We start from the raw sequence: 18,039 nt of genomic DNA on the forward strand, positions 1-18,039 counted from the left end.
TTACAATTCTGAAGCCAGTGGTCCTCAGACCAGCTTTTGAGAGCTCATGATTGAGCCCAATCCTCATATTCATTCATGTTGAACCAACTGTGGATATCATGAGTGCAATAAGTAAGGAATACTTAATGAGCAGGGAAAGAGGAGTCTTGAGACAGAGAATAGTGGGGTGGACTGCTGGTATGGTGGGAAAGTTCTGTTCTATCCTCTACTGCTTTTTCTTGTTAGAACAGTATATAATTAGGACTTTTGAGAGGACCCAGGGTAAACGCAAACCTTGGATTCTTTGTCACGTGTTGGGTTCTCTGTTCTCAGTAGTTATAGTATGCTTTGCTCATTTAGACTCATAGCGACCCTATAGGACAGAGTAGAACTTACCCGTAGAGTTTCCAAGGAGAGCCTGGCGGATTCGAACTGCCGACCTTTTGGTTAGCAGCCGTAGCACTTAACCACTACGCCACCAGGGTTTCCAGCTATGCCACAAGGGTTTACCTATAGGGTTGCTATGAATTGGAATCGACTTGATGGCAGTGGGTTTGGGGTTTTTTTTTTCTGCTCATTTAGAGTTCCCTCAGCCAGATGGGATAAAATTTCCCACAGCCCTACTGGGGGCAAAGGGGCAACATTGTACAGCAGATAAATTATAACCTGCCCTTTCCTTTACAATAGTATCGTAGTGAGACCAGATAGATCCCCAGTTAGCAAACATCTACCCCCTAAACAAAGCATGCAGAACTTATTATTGGGGATTAATGGGCTTAGCTTCTTTTATCACAGATATTCTCTACTTAAACCAGGAAATGTTTTCCTAACCCTATCAGTAATGATTATATAATGTTACCTCACCTTGTCAGCTCTGCGCAAGTGTCAGTTCCCAGTGCTCCCAGGAGTTATTCAGAGCAAAATAATGAAAAGGGTAAATTGTGACTGTTCTCAGAGTTACCATGGGTCTGAGTATAGAGCAGTCTCTAGGGCAAGGAGGCTGGATGTGTTAAATATCAAGGCGAGGAGACCATTGGAAAGATCCATGATCATTTTCTAGTTCTTTTCCGGAGACTTATATTTTTCTTTTTGCCCTCTAAAACCAATTAAAGATCTAGTTAGTAAAGTTCATGATACTGTTTTCTTTGCAAATGCTTCCAGTGAGTAATAAGTCAAAGATTCACTCGAGTCAGGCAGTTAATGTGGCCAAACTCCCATTCTAATTACCCGTAGAGCCAGCTCTAGAACCCGTATCTTTTGAATCCTCCATTGCCATTTCTACTGCATTTCCTCGTGGCCATCACTTTGTTTATCAATAGTACAGCTATCTCCCTAAAGAAGATAAAATAAATCCGGCCTCCTTGTCCCTGTGCTTCCAGCCCTTGGAATCTGGCTCCAAACGGAAGCCTCATCTCCTCCACAACCCACTCACCTACCCCGCCTGTTAGCTGCAGCAACACCGAGCTCCTTTCTCCATCTCTTGCCATGCCCCTTCACAAACCTCTCAGAGTCTCTGTTCCCACTGCTTCCTGCTGCCTGCAGCGCTTCCCCCGCTCTCTCCTCCTGGCAAACTCCTACATACTCTTCAAAATTCAGCTCACGTGTCACCTCCTTGGAGAAGTGCTGTCCTCCTCCCACCAGGATGGTGTGCATGCCTGCTTCTTGTTTGTCCATAGCACCTTGATCATGCCTTTCTCTTAGTCCTTTGCCCTTCTTTATCTGATTCCCTCTGTCACCATCTGAGCATCGGCAGCTCCTCTCATGGGGACCCTGCCCTGTTTATCTGGGTTCATCTTGGCTAGCACACAGAAATCCTTCCAGTTTTTGTTGTTGATGAATAAATGGCACTATTTCAGGAATTTTGAAAAGTGTTATTCTCTTGGTAATACACATTATTTAAGTAAGAAAAAGTGAGTCATAGGTACAGAAACCTGGTTGACAAAAGAGAAACATATCGTTGACAGCAGCTCCTACCAAAGGCAGCGTGGTTTCAAGTGTGCTGGTGCTGAGGATGCCTGGGTCAGTCAGCAGGAGCCCAACTCTAAAACGTAGATCCTCCTGGATTACAGCAGTTCGGATGGGCAAGAGGGAACAGTGTATTGATCGGGTACAGCAGTGGAGAAGAAGTCAGAAGTATTAGTGGGTGGTTTTAGTGCTGGCTTTGCTAGTAATTAGAATGTAACTTTGAGCAGGTCACATTGCTTCTTTGGTGTTTTATGTCTTTATCTTGGTCAATACAAAGGTTAATAAGCTACGTGATTTCTGAAGTGCTCTCCTCTTTTAAAAGCTTGTTATTTAAATCTTATGTTGACCAGCTGTTGCTATTACCCTTTCCAGATAAAAATGCCTAGACCTTGAGGAGTCAAGTTTAAAGTAAAATTTAGAATTTTAGAGAAATGAAGAAAATAACGTGATAGTCTATTTTTATATTTGTGAGCTTGCTGTCTGAAGTAGGAGTTCATTTATCCTGCACAGAAAAGTTACAGGAGCTCTTCAGTGGAGGTATTAGCACAATCTTGAGCAATAGCTTACTGCGACGGCTTCACGAGTGCAGAGTCGCTTGCTGAAGTGCTGGAATGAATACTAATGAAAAGTTGAGCAGAATGAGCAAAACCTGATAAAACTGAATGGCAAGATTAGTCATAGCTCAGTATGTAGAAAGAAGGGAAACTTGGGAACTTAATTTGTTCTGTATTTTGTAGAGTCTCTGGGTGGAGAGAACGTCCTTATACCTGGTGCAGAGTTTACCTGGAATTTCTCGCTGGTTTGAAGTGGAAAAGCGTGAAGTGGTAAGGATCAGAGCTTATTTTCATTTCTCCTTACAGTTGCTCACCTGGAGTCCTGCTGTATACTAGTTGCTTCTGCTTTTGACTCGAAGTCTCTGGAGGTGCTCAGTGAGCTAGTGAGTGTTTATGATACTGACCACTAGTATCAAGCCAAGTGATCATTACTGGTAATACTGTCCTGGTCCATCCAGCCAGAGGAATTCCTTGAAAACAGCTATTGCTACAGAATGCAAAGAATCAGGCCCTTGAGTTAGTATAGGAATTCTAGCTACCGTAATTACTATAGCTATGTGACCTTCAGCACTTACTACGTGTCAGTCCTGTGCTAAGAATATTACCTACATTATCTTATTTAATCATCATATCAAAACTGTGAGGTATGTATTCTTGTCTATATTTTTGCAATTTTTAACAAGAAGTTAAAAGTCTTTGCCAGGGGTCACATAGTAAAACCCTGAAGAAGGAGTGACTCCAACCCAGATTTTTCTGACTCCAAAGTCAGTATGTTAATTGGTGTTAAAACAAAAATCATCTTAAGCCAATAATAGAAGTTGAAGTTTATTCAATATATGATATGCAAACTGGACAACTCTTCTGCCTAGAGAGTCAAAGTGTTCCTGAGATGAAAGTACTTCCAGAAACTCATATACCCCATATTACAGACATCACCATGGAAAGGGGCCAGAACTATGTTTACAGAATAACAGTTTGCCCTAAACACAGCTTCTAGCCCAACCCTGGAATTTCTGTTTCCCGAAATCTTCAAAAGATCACGATGCCCAAGGCAAAATGGTGTTTACTAATTAGCAAGACTATCCTTTGGCTAAACTTGACTTTTAGGAGACCAGTCTGCTCAGGGCTCAAGGTTCAAAAGATCACCTTCAGGGCAATGGCCTAAGTGGGTTACCCCAACACCATGGACCCCAGAAATCTGGATTCCAGGAGAATTAAAAACTGTTTCTCATCGGTATGTTAAGCCTTGATTTCTTCATAAGCAAAATGGAATAACTAGGTTTGAAAGGTGTCCTGGTGGCACAATGATTAAGTGTTAGGCTGCTAACAAAAAGGTTTGTGGTTCAAACCCACCAGCCACTCTCCAGGAGAAAAGACATGGCAATCTACTCCCATAAAGATTATAGCCTGGGAAACCCTACGAGACAGTTTACTCTGTCCTTGTGGGGTCACTGTGGGTTGGAATCGACTTCAGGGCACACAGCAACAACACAGTCATTGGGAGTATTAAAATATGAGTGTAACGCTCCAGCACAGTATCTGATGCATAGTCATTGTCACTACAGTTAGGCCTAGGAGGTATGGTGGTATATTAGTCTGAATGAGCAGTTCTGGATAGAGTACCAGCTGGAGATCAGTGAGTGTCATTATAGAGCCTGGCAGTCGTAGAACCCAAGAACCTTCCTAGTTGTGAAACCTGCCCCAGTGCCAATCTCCAGTTTGGGGAGCAAGGAAAGCAGTGGCTAAGGGCATCCACACCTAGGGTAATCTTGTAGCCCTGTAATCTTGTAGCATCCCTTCTCCCTCCCTGGGTACATCTTTTGTGGCTGAGGCCAGCTCTTCAATTTGCCACAGTCCTCTGAGAAAAAATACACCAGCCGTGAAAGTATAATTCAGCTTTTCCTTATTTAGTAAATAAGCCCACTGTGTTAATGAGTAAACAAGAGCAGTCCCTGCCAGAATTGTCCTCAAGAACGACTTGGCCTACCTGAAATCTCTCTGATCGCTGAGACTGCCCTCAGCATATTGTGTTCAGTTCGATGCCAAAAAATTAATACGGCTCCCTAAGCAAATCGAATTCAATTTCAGCAGATTGTATCAATGCAGTTCTATTTTTGTGCCCTGAGTCAAGGGTTCCCCAAAACACAGTGCTGAGAGTCTCATTATTGCACTGCCTGCTGAATGGCAGGGACCCAGCCCACAGAAGTGTTCTGAGTCATCCATGCAGCATTAATGATTCAGAGAGCCTTTCAACCATTCACTACCCAGAGTGTTAAATCCTCTGAGGTCTCACCAATGGTCCTAGCTCCTGAAATGTTACACAGACACACACACACACACACACAACACTAATAAAGAATAGCATGCTGATAGTGATAAAAGGAGCGTTACTAACCACGAACTTTAAACACCAGCTTCCTGCTTTATTAGAATATGCAGTCTATGTTTTGTCAAACAGAACACACCAAACTGGGCTATTTTGTTCCCTGAACACAGCCCACTCTTAGCAGCCTTTGCGTCTTTCTCTTCTTTCTGCTGTCTGGAATTTCTCCACTTCCATTAAAGTTATTTGGTTTACTGATTTAACCCCTAATGTATAAGGTCCCCAAGAAGAGGGGCACAGAGTAGGTACTCAGTAAAGATAGGCCAAATTAAACTGAGTTGAAATTCTTTATCAACAATGTCAAAATCTATAAGATTCTGAAAACCAGATAAGTTTGGCTCCAAAACTCACCTGGCAATAAACCTAACCTGAACTGATGTAACACAATTATAATCATTATCCTGTTAAGTGTGAAGGTTGATATATTTCACTGCAGAAATATTAATGTAATTGATTAAAGGGATTGCTCCAAACCCAACTGGGGTTACATAATATACCCTATGTGCCCCATATTGCCTTTCTAAAATTGGAAAAATTCTGAATTCCAAAATATCTGGTACCAAAAGACTGTAGATGAAATCGTGGTCCTTTATTTCTAAGTCAGGGCCCCAGAGTAGCATATTAAATTTTCCTTAAGATAACAGTGCCTTTGAACTATTGTTTCTTCCGTATATGTTTCATTGTTTTCAAATTTTAAAAAAAGATTAAATTTTTTTTCTGATTAGGAATTAAGCTCATTTTAAAAATTTTAAGCAAGATCCCACCCAGTGCTGTCATAACTATAAAATAAAAATAAAAAAAAAAAATAGAAGGTATAAATGAATAATCGTGCTGGTTGAACGAAACAATAAACAGTTAATGCCACCAAATTATACATGTGAAGAATGTTGAAATAGTGAATGTTTTGTTACATGTATGTTCTCCACAATCAAAAAAAAAAGAATATATAAGTAGAAATTTTAAAAACTCTAAAGATGATGAGAATATTATCACATCTCTCATCAAATCCATTAGAAAATCACAGGGCTCCTCTTTTAACATATAGCTGGAATCCAGCCACTTCTCACCCCCTTCACTAATACCACCATCTGCAGCCTAGATTACTGCAGTGGTTTCCACAGAGGTCTCCTGCTCCTACCCTTGCCCCACTGCACTCACTTCTGTACAGTACACTTCTGTGTACTTCAGTTACATCATACGAAAGTAGAGAAAATATACAATGAACCTGATTTAACCATCATCTTACTTCAGACAGCTATCCAAGAGGCCACTTTGGTTTCATCTGCATTTTCACCCACTTCCTCCCACACTGGATTATTTTGAAGTAAATCTCAGACATCATTTCATCTATAAATATTTTAGTGTCTTTACAAATTACTTGTTTCTTTAAAAAAAAAAAAAAAAACCTCAATATCACCACCACACAAAAAAATTATTAAGACTGAAAAAATCAAAATACCTTATTCATAAAATATCCAGTGTTTATTCATATTTCACCAAAAGCCTTTATTTATTTTGCTGTTTGTTGTATTCAAATGTTATTTGAATCCAGATTCAAATAAAGTTCATATATTGCGCTTAGTTGAAATGTCTCCAAATCGCTTTTGATCTACAGTGATCTACATCACTTTTTTTTTTCTTGCAATTTTTTGTTGAAGAAGCCAGATTGATTATCCTCAAGTGTGTCCTTCAGTCTGGATTTTGCAGACTGCCTCCCAGTGGGTCATTTAACATGTTTTCCTGTCCCTAATATTTCCTGTAAATTGATAGATTTAGAGGCTTCATAAGATGTCATTTTATTTTTGTTTTTGCAAGGCTACTTCATAGGCAGTGTTCTGTGCTCCTGGTTGTCTCTTTCTTTGTGATGTTGGTAGCCATTGGTGATCTTTGACCAGATCTATTAATTCACCATCCAAGGTTACAGAATGGAGACATTTTATCATTTCTTCGTTACTTAATCATTGCTATACTTCTGTGCAGAGAAACTTCCCCTCATCAACTGTTTGATTGCCCAGAGGTTTAGGATCAGAAGGATAATGCTCTATTCTTTCCCATCATTTATCAGTTTTTAAAATAATTTGGTTCCTTTGCAGTCTACAAAGGTGACCAGTGAGGTTTTTAGTTGGTTGGTTTTGGTTTTAGTATCACTAATAACTCATGGATTTAAGCATATTTTCTTTCAAACTGTTGCCTTTATTATCTTTATTAATATTCAGTTTGTTCCATCTTTGGCCATGGAGAGCCTCTTCAAAGTGGCTCCTGAACCCTACTGTTAAACTGTACTCTTACTGTTACTAAGTTAACACAGAGGATCAAATTTTCAAACCAGACATACCAATCTGCAATCTTGCTCAGTATCGAGCTTTACTAATAATTTCAAGGAAATCAAGAGGCTCAGGTGGAGCAGAGACATCTGAGACATCCAACGTGGTTCCCCAGGTCCTTCTTTCCCACATCAATAATAATAACCCAAAATAATAGATGGAGTCTCTAAGTGAGATTCTTCATACAGGGGCATATTTAAATTATGTGAATTAATTAATTTAAAGTAAGTAATTTAAATTATGAAACATTTCCTTTTTGTACTCCAGAGAGTTGCCTAGCTTCTCAGGAACATTCTCTAGGGAATCCTGCCTTATGAATTCTGCATTTATTTACTGTAAGCAATCCTTTAGCTGAGGACTTCCTGCCAAGGGCATTCCACAGATAACATCTCTTCCTTCTAGCAATTAGTCTGTTTATTTGGAGGTTCAATTGACAAGGAGATTAAACCTGGTCACCTGCCTCCTTCTCTGTCCTTGGAGGATATTCCCTCAGTAAAGAATCCAGGCCAGCTGCTTTAATAGAGATACCTTCTTGCTTTAGGGTACAGCAAGTTGTCCCGGGTTTACCTCGTACATCACCTGTCCCAATGCTGAAATCAACCATTTCTCCAGTGACTCCTCATTCTTTTTAAGTAGTAACAGTATTTAGAGATCACAATCTTGGTGCTGTGGGAACTGAATTATTTGAACTTTCTTTGTACATGTATCTTTGCACATTTCTTTGACTGTCGTCTTAGGATAATTTCCCTAGAAGTGAATTGATCTATCAAAGTGTGTTCACAACTTTTGTTCATGTATCAGTGATGAGATGTATCCGTGTATGCCATACCTGGAGGAGATAATGGTGTGGGGGAGTACCTATTCTCCCAGGATCCTCTCCTACACTGAGTGTTACAGGTTATTTTAATCTTTCCATATAAAACCAAAAAATGGAAACCTTTTGCTGTCGAGTTGATTCCAACTCATAGCGACCCAATAGGACGGAGTAGAACTGCCCCTTTGGGTTTCCAAGGTGGATTCAAATGGCTTACCTTTTGGTTAGCAGCTGAGCTCTTAAATACTGTACCACCAGGGCTCCGCTTTCTACTTAACAGACCAAAAATAATCACACTGGGGTTTGTTTTTGTTTCCGGCATTTACTGACCACTAGTGAAGATGTTTTCATATATTTATTTACTCCTTCTGCTTATTTTGCAAATGTACTGGTCATATCCTTTGTCTAGTTTTCATTTCTTTAGTATTTGAGAGATATGAATACTTTGTCTGGAATATATGTTGGAAATATTTTACTTGGTTGTAGGTTGTCTGTATTATTTTGTTTACTTTTTAACATATAGCTAATCAAAGCTCTTAGACTTTTCCTTTATGGTTTAGCTTTTATGTACATAAGACAAAGGTTTAATGTCACAAATAATGAAAAAGTGCATCTCCACTTAACACCACACAGATAAAGAAACAGAACATTGCTAGCACCACCCTAGAGGTGTCTGAGGTACCTCTGTTCCTTTCCCCCGAAGGAGCCCTGGTGGCACAGTGATTAGGCACTCAGCTGCTAGTCAAAAGGTCAGCGGATGGAACTGACCAGCTGCTCCTCGGGAGAAAGATGTGGCAGTCTGCTTTTGTAAAGATTTACAGCCTTGGAAACCCTATAAGGCAGTTCTACTCTATCCTATAGGGTGGCTATAAATCGGGATTAACTTGACGGCAGTGGGTTTCGTTTGGTTTGGTCCTTTCCCCTAGAGGTTACCACTATCCTGACTTCTGTGTTATTCTTTTCCTTCCCTGGTTTATCAACTATTTATGCTTCTCTGAAAAAGTCAATTTAGTTTTGCCTGGTTTGAAGCCTAATATAAATCGTATCATACTGTATGACTTGCTCTTTTCACTCAGCATTATGTTTGCAACATTCATTTATGTTATTGAATATGACTGAAATGTATTGTTTTCACTGCTGTATACTATTTCTGTGTGAGCATACCACAATATGAGCATAGCACAAATGTGTATGCATTCTAGTATCAGTGGACATAGGGATTGTTTAGGACTGTTATGAACAATTGTGCTTTGAACATTTTTGTCCATATTTCCTGACACATATACATACTCATCTGTTGCTCCGCTTTTCTTAGGATACAGTCCTATGAGTAGAATTGTTGGATGGTAGATGTGTATATCCTCAACTTTAGTAAAAAAAAAAAAAAATGCCAAATTGTTCTCCAAAGTGATTGAACACTGTTATTTGAACTTCTAACAGCAGTAATTGAGAATTCCTATTTTTCGTATTCTCACCCTCATTCCGTATTATCATATTTATTTTTGCCATTCTGGTGGCTGCGTAGTAGTATCTGTTGTGGTAATATTTTTCATTTCTTTGAACTCAAATGAGGTTGGACATCTTTTCATATGTTTAGTGGCCATTTGGATTTCTTTGTAAAGTGGCTGTTCAAGTCTTTTTTTAAAATTGGGTTCTTTGCCTTTTTCTTACTGATTTGTAGGAGTTCTTTGTACATTCTGGACCTGGACTCTTATGATGGTTATTATACATGCTGTAAATATCTTTTCCTACTTTTTAACTTTCCCTCTCTTTTGATAAACATACATTCTTAATTTTGATCCAGCTGAATTGTTCTAGCAGTTTACAGTGTTGGTTAAAGATGATCTTACTGACCTTTTTTAAAACTCCTGTTTGTTTCCTTAACTGAAAGAACCAGGACTTAAACGCACTTATTGTAAGCCTGGATTATTTTACCGCTGGGAGCTTGGCAGACCTTCTCTTCAAAGAGAGTATCTATGACAATAACAGTCATAATGCCATGTATTTCAAGAGCACTTTTATCATTTTCATTTTATCATTTTCACAATTAGGTCCCCCTTAACAACCCAGAATTTTTAAGTAAAAAAAATATATATGTATTTTTTATTTAACAACCCAGAATTTTTAAGTCACTGTGATTCTATTTGGCTCTCTTTCAACAGATAGATCCTGCGGCATATATGATCATGATGTTTTCTATAGCTCCCAGCTGTGTACCATCTTGTGCCGCCTTATGGTGCTGTTATGTATGCATATGGGGCCCAGATGAGCATATGTCCCATCTTCCCAGCTGGCCTGAAAGCTCCTGGACATCAGGGGATCTGTAAATGCATTTTTGCCTCTTTTGTGGTGCTTTGCATTGAATAAGCATTCATGATGATGAAGGTGATACTAATATACAGGGCCCCCTGAATATTTAACCATTCAAAAGAAAGAAAAATCCATTTTAAAAGATATGAGATGCTGGGATTTTTTTAAAGATTAATTGTCGCTTTGCTAATGTATAGTTGATACTTGCTGATTATCCAAGCCATATTTCAACCAATGAGTATGATCACCTGCCCTTTCCTTGCCGTACTAATGAGCAGTTAATTAGACCTCCACATCCCTGTCTGTTCTACTGGACGGCTCCTGGTGGTGCTATTGATGGGAGCCAAGGGGGAGCACAGATAATTGTGTGGATCATCTACTTTGTCTTCCTTCCCGAGTGTCACAAAACTCAATGTATGTGTGTGCTTATTTGCTTCTCAGGTAGAAATGAGTCCTCTAGAAAATGCAACTGAAGTGTTGGAAAATAAGAATCAGCAGCTGAAGACACTGATCAGTCAGTGTCAGACAAGACAGATGCAGAATATTAATCCCCTGACCATGTGCCTGAATGGAGTGATAGATGCCGCAGTGAATGGCGGAGTTTCCAGGTACCAAGAGGTAAGGATTAGGTTTTGTGTAAGAGAAAGTTTTCAGATGTGACTTTTTAGGGTTTCACAAATCTTTTTTCAAAATATGTGCACACATCAGCATACATAGTGCTACAGTTAACACAAATGGAGTCATTTGTTAAGTAGAGCAAACATACAGTTGTTTGTGATGTCCACTTATTCTACTTCCCAACATGTGATATTGTGAGCATCAAACTGTGTGTGTGTTTTTTCCGTGTATAAAATCAGTGAGGAGATCAGGATTGTTTAGTAAATGTCTATCTAAAATCATATCCTTTAGCAAAGAGGTTCATGGTCATTGAAGTCTGATCTTGGTTAGAAGATACCTTAATTGGACTTTTCATCTGCCTTCTTAGTTTTAAACAAAAAACCCTTGAAGATGAGGCCACCATGGTGGTCACACTGAATGTTAAGACAGTTATTTTAAGATTAATGTCATATAGCTTGTTGAGCTGGATCTGTTTGTTTGCTGTAAGGAGAGTACTTATTATATAACCTCGGACCTCCCTTTAGCAGTCTTATGAACCCATTCTCACCAAACGCCCACTCTAAGAATCACTCCATCTACCCCCAAATGTGGTTTGTAATGGTTTCATTTCTTCGGAAGATTCCGGATCTCCTGTAAAAACAACATTCGGGTCTTTTACTTCCTTTGTAACTTTCCCAAGTAGACTGACTGTCCCTTCTCTTACTAGGCTTTCTTTGTCAAAGAATATATCTTAAGTCACCCTGAAGATGGAGAGAAAATTGCACGGTTAAGAGAGCTAATGCTGGAGCAGGTAAGGGAGGCAGAAGCCAACCAATCACCTTCTCCGTCCTGCCTGGATATGTGCCTGCTTAGCCAGAGACCTGGCTACATGGGTGGTCTAACTGAAGCTGGCAATGGAGAGTTGCAGATTTACCTGTAATGGATCCTAACTTGCTGATTTCTACTTTTTCCCCCAACTTTGATGCAAAAATACATTTAACAATGAGTAGGCCATGGCCACCCCTTATGACAAATGCTTCATATATTCTGCTAGGTCTTTTGAATGTTCTCTCCCTAAAGACTTGCTGTAGGTGTGGTATCAACTTTTTACTAAAAACTTTGAGCTCAGATGAGTTCAGGCCAACTCTAAATGGATGGATGGATGCACAGACAGACGGACATATGGAAGGATGGACGGACAGGATTGTTACTTAAATGCCAGAATGAGGAAGTGAGCAATCAACAGACTTTGCTTTAAAACAACAGCATGTTTTGCAAACTAAACCTACAAATTACATGATATGAACAAAAGTAAACATAACCTCATCATTTTCGACTCCAAAGAAGCATAGTTTATTTATTTGGCACCATCAAGTACAAAGAGCTGGCGTGAGTGATCTGTTGCCTATTGTGTCCCTACTGAGTAGCTCTTAGACTAAAAACAGTTCGAACACCTGTGAGGTAGGTAGGTGATGTTATGGTTGAAAGGCTGGATTAGATAGGAAATAGATACATTTAATCCCATGAGAATTGGGATATGTATGATGAAGTGTGACAAAAGCACCTTTACCCAGTTAATAAGCACATACAGCAGGCCTTTTTGCATTAGAAACTGATGAGGCTCTGTCTGGTTTTAGTCCATATTAGATGCTCTGTAGGCTTAATCCAGAAAACCTGAGACTTGTGAGGTAGGTGGGGCCCTGGGCGAAGGCCTTGGCCAGAGTGGGCTTGTTTATACAGCTTCTAGAAAAAAGAGGGGAGTTACTTGGAATTGTTCTGCAAGGAAATAGACAATAAGCGAAGTTCCCAGTGTGATCTTGGAGGTGATGTAGATGTGAGAAGTGAACAATTTGGGTCATTAATTCTTAGGAGTGACTTTAACCTTTGTTGATTTTTAAAAATCTGTGTTTTACCTGAACACAGTCTCTTGTGAATGGCTTGCCTTACCCAGGAGTCTTTCTGCTGTATTCAGCCTGACTGAATTCTTTATCCAGAATTAAAATTGTAGCTTAGGACTAAGAAGCCTCTCAAAAAAATAGAATTGAGAGCCTTTATTTCCTATATATCCCACCTGTTTATGTTCCTGATGCCTTGTGAAAGAGCCATGGCCTAGAGAACATTTGATCTCTATCATAGGACAAGCTGTGCCTGCTATGTGACCTCATCGTTTTTATGGGACAGTAGAAGTAGAATTGAATAGAGCAGGCACTATCCTCCTCTGGACCTGTGTGAAGCAGTTCAGGAGATACACGCCTTCCAGGAAGGACTTGCTGCCTCAGCTGTTCACTGTTGCTATTGGCAAACTACCTCCATCTGTCAGATCTTCCAGGGATCGCCTCAGCTGCAAAGAGCCTCTCCCAAGGTTACCACCTTTCTGGACAAATCCACATCCAAAGACTGAGGAGAGGGGATGTAAACCCTGGCCTTTGGAGCCCAGTGGGAAAACTCTGACAAACCATTAAAGCTCTGTAGCTCCCCTGGGGCCTGCTGACACCGACAGGACTGCCCTGCTTCCCCTCCCTCTTACAGGCAGGGATCTCAAGGGCGGGAAAAAAAAAAAAAAAAAAGTGTGTCAAAGTAGAACCGCGCTCCCTGGAGCTTTCAGTGGCTGGTTTTTCAGAAGTAGATGCCAGGCCTTTCTTCTGAGGCACCTCTGGGTAGCCTCAATCCGCCAACGTTTCAATTAGCAGTCAACCGCACTAACTGTTTGCACCACCCAGGAACTCCAGTTCCAAGGGCATTCCCTGGTAAACATCCTAATCTCCATGTGAGAGTCGGCTTCCTGGAGAACCAGCCTGCAACATGTTCTGGGCAAAAGGGAGGGTACCAAACAACTAGTGCTGAAAGTGGAAACAGCTGGAGGCTCCTACACTTAGGCTCAACTCGTAGCTCCCTTTCACCCCCTCATCACAGACATCTGCCTCCCCCTTTATGCCGTAGACACACACTCCACTCAAAACAATTCCTTCAAAGGTGCCCTTCTTGTTTATTTCAGGGTATTGTCATCTTTATGTAAATGTGCTTGCAGTGGGGGTTATCCAGAACCTGAGTTATGGTCCTGCCCCTTAGGGAAGGTGCTGGGCTCTCCAACTCACTGACTGTCCTATTTGGCCTGAGCTTTCAGCCTCTAGTCTTCACAAGCTGTAATGAAAGACCTTGTGGTGATGTGCGCTTTGCTTTCCTCCCAGCCTATGGAATTTGTTCTTTTGATCACTTTAGCATGGGGGCATTTTTTTTAAATGTAAAAGACAGCTGGTATTCAAATGAGAGGAGTTCAGCACTGTGGCTTGTGGAACAAAGGAAACTTGAATGTTTATGTTCAGCTCTTTTTGGGTCCTCACAGCAGGAAAACTTTTTCTTTTAAGTAGAAGCTGCTCCCTTTTTGCACTATAATAAGTGAACAAGAAGAATAGCAACTGTTTTAGGATTCCTGTGCATTTGTTAACTTCCTTTCTGACAGATTTTGAAAATTAGTGGGAGGGATGGGAAAAACACAGAAGGTCCTGCTGGAGGAGAGAAGGGTAATGAGGGAGAGAGTGCCATCCAGAGAAGAGGTCCATGTCATGGCAGCCACTCCTGCCCTCGTTCCCTTCCACATCCTGGGAAAGGCAGGAAGGGGCCAAAGGATGCATGACTCTTAAGAACAGATCTAAAATAGGAAGGAGGCACTGCATGGTAGGAAAATCAGTCCTAAGTTCAAATCCCCATTTGCCTTTTACTACATGTAGGACTTTTCTGAGCTTCAGTTTACCTGCCTGCAAAGCTCTCGTGTTATAGAATTCTGAGCCCCTGTTTCCTTGCCCAGGGTTTCCGTGTTGTAGAATTGAGAGGATGAGCAGTAATGCCTGTAAAATGTGTAGTCCAATCAATGCATGGCACCTAACAGACACTTAGAGAGTGGTAGCCACTGATGTGGTTTGTTTCCCCCCATCCCTTATCTTGTCTTCAAGGCACAAATTCTGGAATTTGGTTTGGCTGTGCATGAGAAGTTTGTGCCTCAAGATATGAGACCCCTTCACAAAAAGCTGGTTGATCAGTTCTTTGTGATGAAGTCAAGCTTAGGGATACAGGTACGTTACACAAAGTGGCCGCTGTGGGGCGGTCGGACTGCTGCCAATTTGTTTTGGGGTTAGAGAGACGATGAGGTGTCCAATAGTGACATCTTTTGGTTTTTCTACCGAACTGCACCATTTTACCAGGGAGCATTTTTTTTATTGTCTTCTATATGCCCTGCTCCCCTTTTATGAAAACAAAAACGTAAATGCTTAATAATACTGGAACTTAAAAGAGATTCCTATATAAAGATTTTCTGACAATTAGGGTGTGTATCTAGCATACTAAAATATCTCACCAGTTTTTTTCTGCCCGAATGATTACTATTCTAAACTATTTTCTTCGCCATGTCTTTAGGAGTTCTCTGCTTGTATACAAGCCAGCCCAGTCCATTTTCCTAACGGGAGCCCTCGGGTGTGCAGAAACTCAGCACCTGCTTCTATGAGCCCAGATGGTACCAGGGTAATTCCTAGGCGCAGGTAAGTCATATGCTGAATTATTTTATAATTTGGCATCTCCACAAAATGATCTCTCATTCTTTATGGCACAATTTTTCAAATACGCTATTTCTTAATGAAATAACTAACCTGCAAGGCAGCTGCAGACATCTGCCATGGGTAAAACAGCAGCAGCATGAGAAATGAATAAATTCAAACGTTTGACTATATTGAAGCAAACAGGCAACCAAGTGGGATGTACATTTTTTTTTTCCTTAAGTTTTACACCATGCCAGTATATGAAAAAGTGCAATTCAGAGACTGAGTTAACGACTGTTTTTTTTTCCCCCAAAACAGCCCTTTAAGTTACCCAGCTGTCAACCGATATTCCTCCTCCTCACTGTCCTCACAAGCTTCTGCTGAAGTAAGCAATATTACAGGGCAATCAGAAAGCTCTGATGAAGTCTTTAACATGCAGGTACTTTATTAGCTTTTTGTCTAGTCATGTTTATTCCTTTTTTGTCTCAATCATGAGAGTTCCCGTTCATTCTGCTATGCTAATGAGCAGGCCTGAGAGCAAGAACTTAAGGACAAACATTTAAGTGCTTGTATTGCTTTATTGGTCTCTGGGGTCTACAAAAATGTTTATCTCAAAGCTTCCCAGTCCACTCTGAGAAGAGCTATCCAAGCACTGGAAAAGCCTGGGCAAGCCATGCAGGGCTTGGCCTTGGGACCTATCTCTGACTTGGTTCTTCAGTCCAGGCCTATTGGGGACGTGTTGCCACACACCAGCTACCTCTTAGCATTTCTATGTGGCTTTTTTTCTTTAAGAAGACATGGCTTGAGAGTTTACTATAAAAAAAAATTCTCTCTACTGAAGTATATATTGGAAAGTTTCTGTTAAAAAAAAGTAGGATTTTTGAGGATTTTAGAGCCAGTGTGACTCTTATAACAAAATTTTTTTATTGAGACACTGCTAATATAGCATTTATGATAATTCAGAAAAACTAAGCTGCACTTATAACTATTTTGGGGAAAGGGGCATAGTAATATTGCCAAATTAATATTAGAAACATATGTTGGGAAATAATGAAAAGGCTGACTTTGTACCTTTTAGAAACACTCGCTTGTTTATGTGCCCTATGCTGGGGGTCATTCTGCGTACATTTCAGTCAGGAAGTGCTTTGCTGACTGCTAATGAGTTACAGAATGTAGCTGAAACTACTGGGTATGCATTCCTTTGGCAGTAGTCAAAACCTCAAATTCTTGATTAATTCAGACAGGCCACCTTATCAGTCTGAGTCAGCAAGATTTTTTATACTTTTAAAGGGCCTTTTATGCTTAAAAAAAAAGTTGCTTATTTTGTTTCAAATGTCAGTGTTGCCTGAAGTCTCTAAACCACGTACGGTAACAGTTCCCCATGTATTTCCAGCCAAGTCCATCTACCTCCAGCTTGAGCTCTACTCACTCCGCTTCGCCTAATGTGACAAGTTCTGCTCCATCAAGTGCCAGAGGTCAGTGCCAGGGTGCAGGGCACACTAATGGTGCCCAGAGAATCTTCCAGACACAGGGAACTGTGGCTTCAGTGTCTCAAACTACACCCTACTGCCGCAACACTCTGGTTCTCCCTTTCAAAGAGGTCCCGTGCCACCACCACACTGATGCTTTTTTCTTTCCTTTTCTTTCCAGCTTCTCCTTTGTTGTCTGACAAACACAAACATTCCAGAGAAAACTCTTGCTTGTCACCAAGAGAGAGACCATGCAGCGCCATCTATCCGACACCCGTGGAGCCTTCTCAGGTAGTCCTTACAGGATGAAGAGACACAGGGAAGAGCCTTGAATTGCTTACATATCTCTGCAGAAACACACTTTAGCTGGCAGAAGCAACCAGATAAATTGTGCTTGAAAACAAATCCAGCTGGATGAAGAGTGTGCACCTGTGTTCTCTGCTCATGTTTAGAAATCTCCAAGCCATGTTACTGATAGGGATACATAGTTGTTGCCCAAGCACTAAAGTTCAGAAGGAAATGGGAAATGATTTTACCCTCCTTGATCTGGCGCTATATTGCCGTTGAGTCGATTCCAACTCATAGCGACCCTATGGGGCAGAGTAGAACTGCTCCACAGGCTTTCCAAGGCTGTAATCTTTACAGAAGCAGACTGCCAGATTTTTCTCCCTTGGAGCACCTAGTGGGTTCAGACCACCAACCTTTCAGTTAGCAGCAGAGCACTTTAACCACTGTACCACCAGGGCTCCTATATTTCATTGTTGGTGCTTAAAAATTGGGAATTCTTCAGTGTTGCAAATAGTTAGGCACTCAGCTACTCACTGAAAGGTTGGCGGTTCTAACCTACCCTGAGGTGCCTTAGAAGAAAGACCACGAAAACCTTATGGAGTGCAGTTTTACTCTGCAACACATGGGGTCAGAATCGACTCTACAGGAACTGGGCTTAAACATTAGTAGTTGAGTGGATGAGCTGGTGTCTGTGTGTGTTTGCGTGTATAGGTAGCAGAAATCTTAGGAAAATTCTTACATTAGCCAAAGACCCTGAGGGAGAAGCATGCTGCTCCGCAGCAGTGTATCTTTGTCGAGACCTAGTTGGAGGGAGTTGCAGTCGATTC

At 40.8% G+C, this 18,039-nt stretch overlaps 1 protein-coding gene across 5 annotated transcripts in view; it reads left to right on the top strand.

Moving 5' to 3' along the window:
- The window catches only part of DOCK4 (dedicator of cytokinesis 4), a 488,016-nt gene that overhangs the window by 457,341 nt on the left and 12,636 nt on the right, over positions 1-18,039 (top strand). For 4 of the 5 annotated variants that reach the window (XM_064289799.1, XM_064289801.1, XM_064289802.1 and 1 more), the window contains 8 exons: positions 2,682-2,768; positions 10,771-10,947; positions 11,654-11,737; positions 14,877-14,996; positions 15,337-15,458; positions 15,774-15,894; positions 16,849-16,930; positions 17,106-17,215. In XM_064289799.1, the coding sequence (XP_064145869.1) occupies positions 2,682-2,768; positions 10,771-10,947; positions 11,654-11,737; positions 14,877-14,996; positions 15,337-15,458; positions 15,774-15,894; positions 16,849-16,930; positions 17,106-17,215 (903 nt within the window). The remainder of the gene's footprint in view (positions 1-2,681; positions 2,769-10,770; positions 10,948-11,653; positions 11,738-14,876; positions 14,997-15,336; positions 15,459-15,773; positions 15,895-16,848; positions 16,931-17,105; positions 17,216-18,039) is intronic. The other variant, XM_064289800.1, reaches the window with a different exon arrangement.

Source organism: Loxodonta africana, chromosome 8 (genome assembly GCF_030014295.1).
Source record: "Loxodonta africana isolate mLoxAfr1 chromosome 8, mLoxAfr1.hap2, whole genome shotgun sequence".
Taxonomy (NCBI): Eukaryota; Metazoa; Chordata; class Mammalia; order Proboscidea; family Elephantidae; genus Loxodonta; species Loxodonta africana.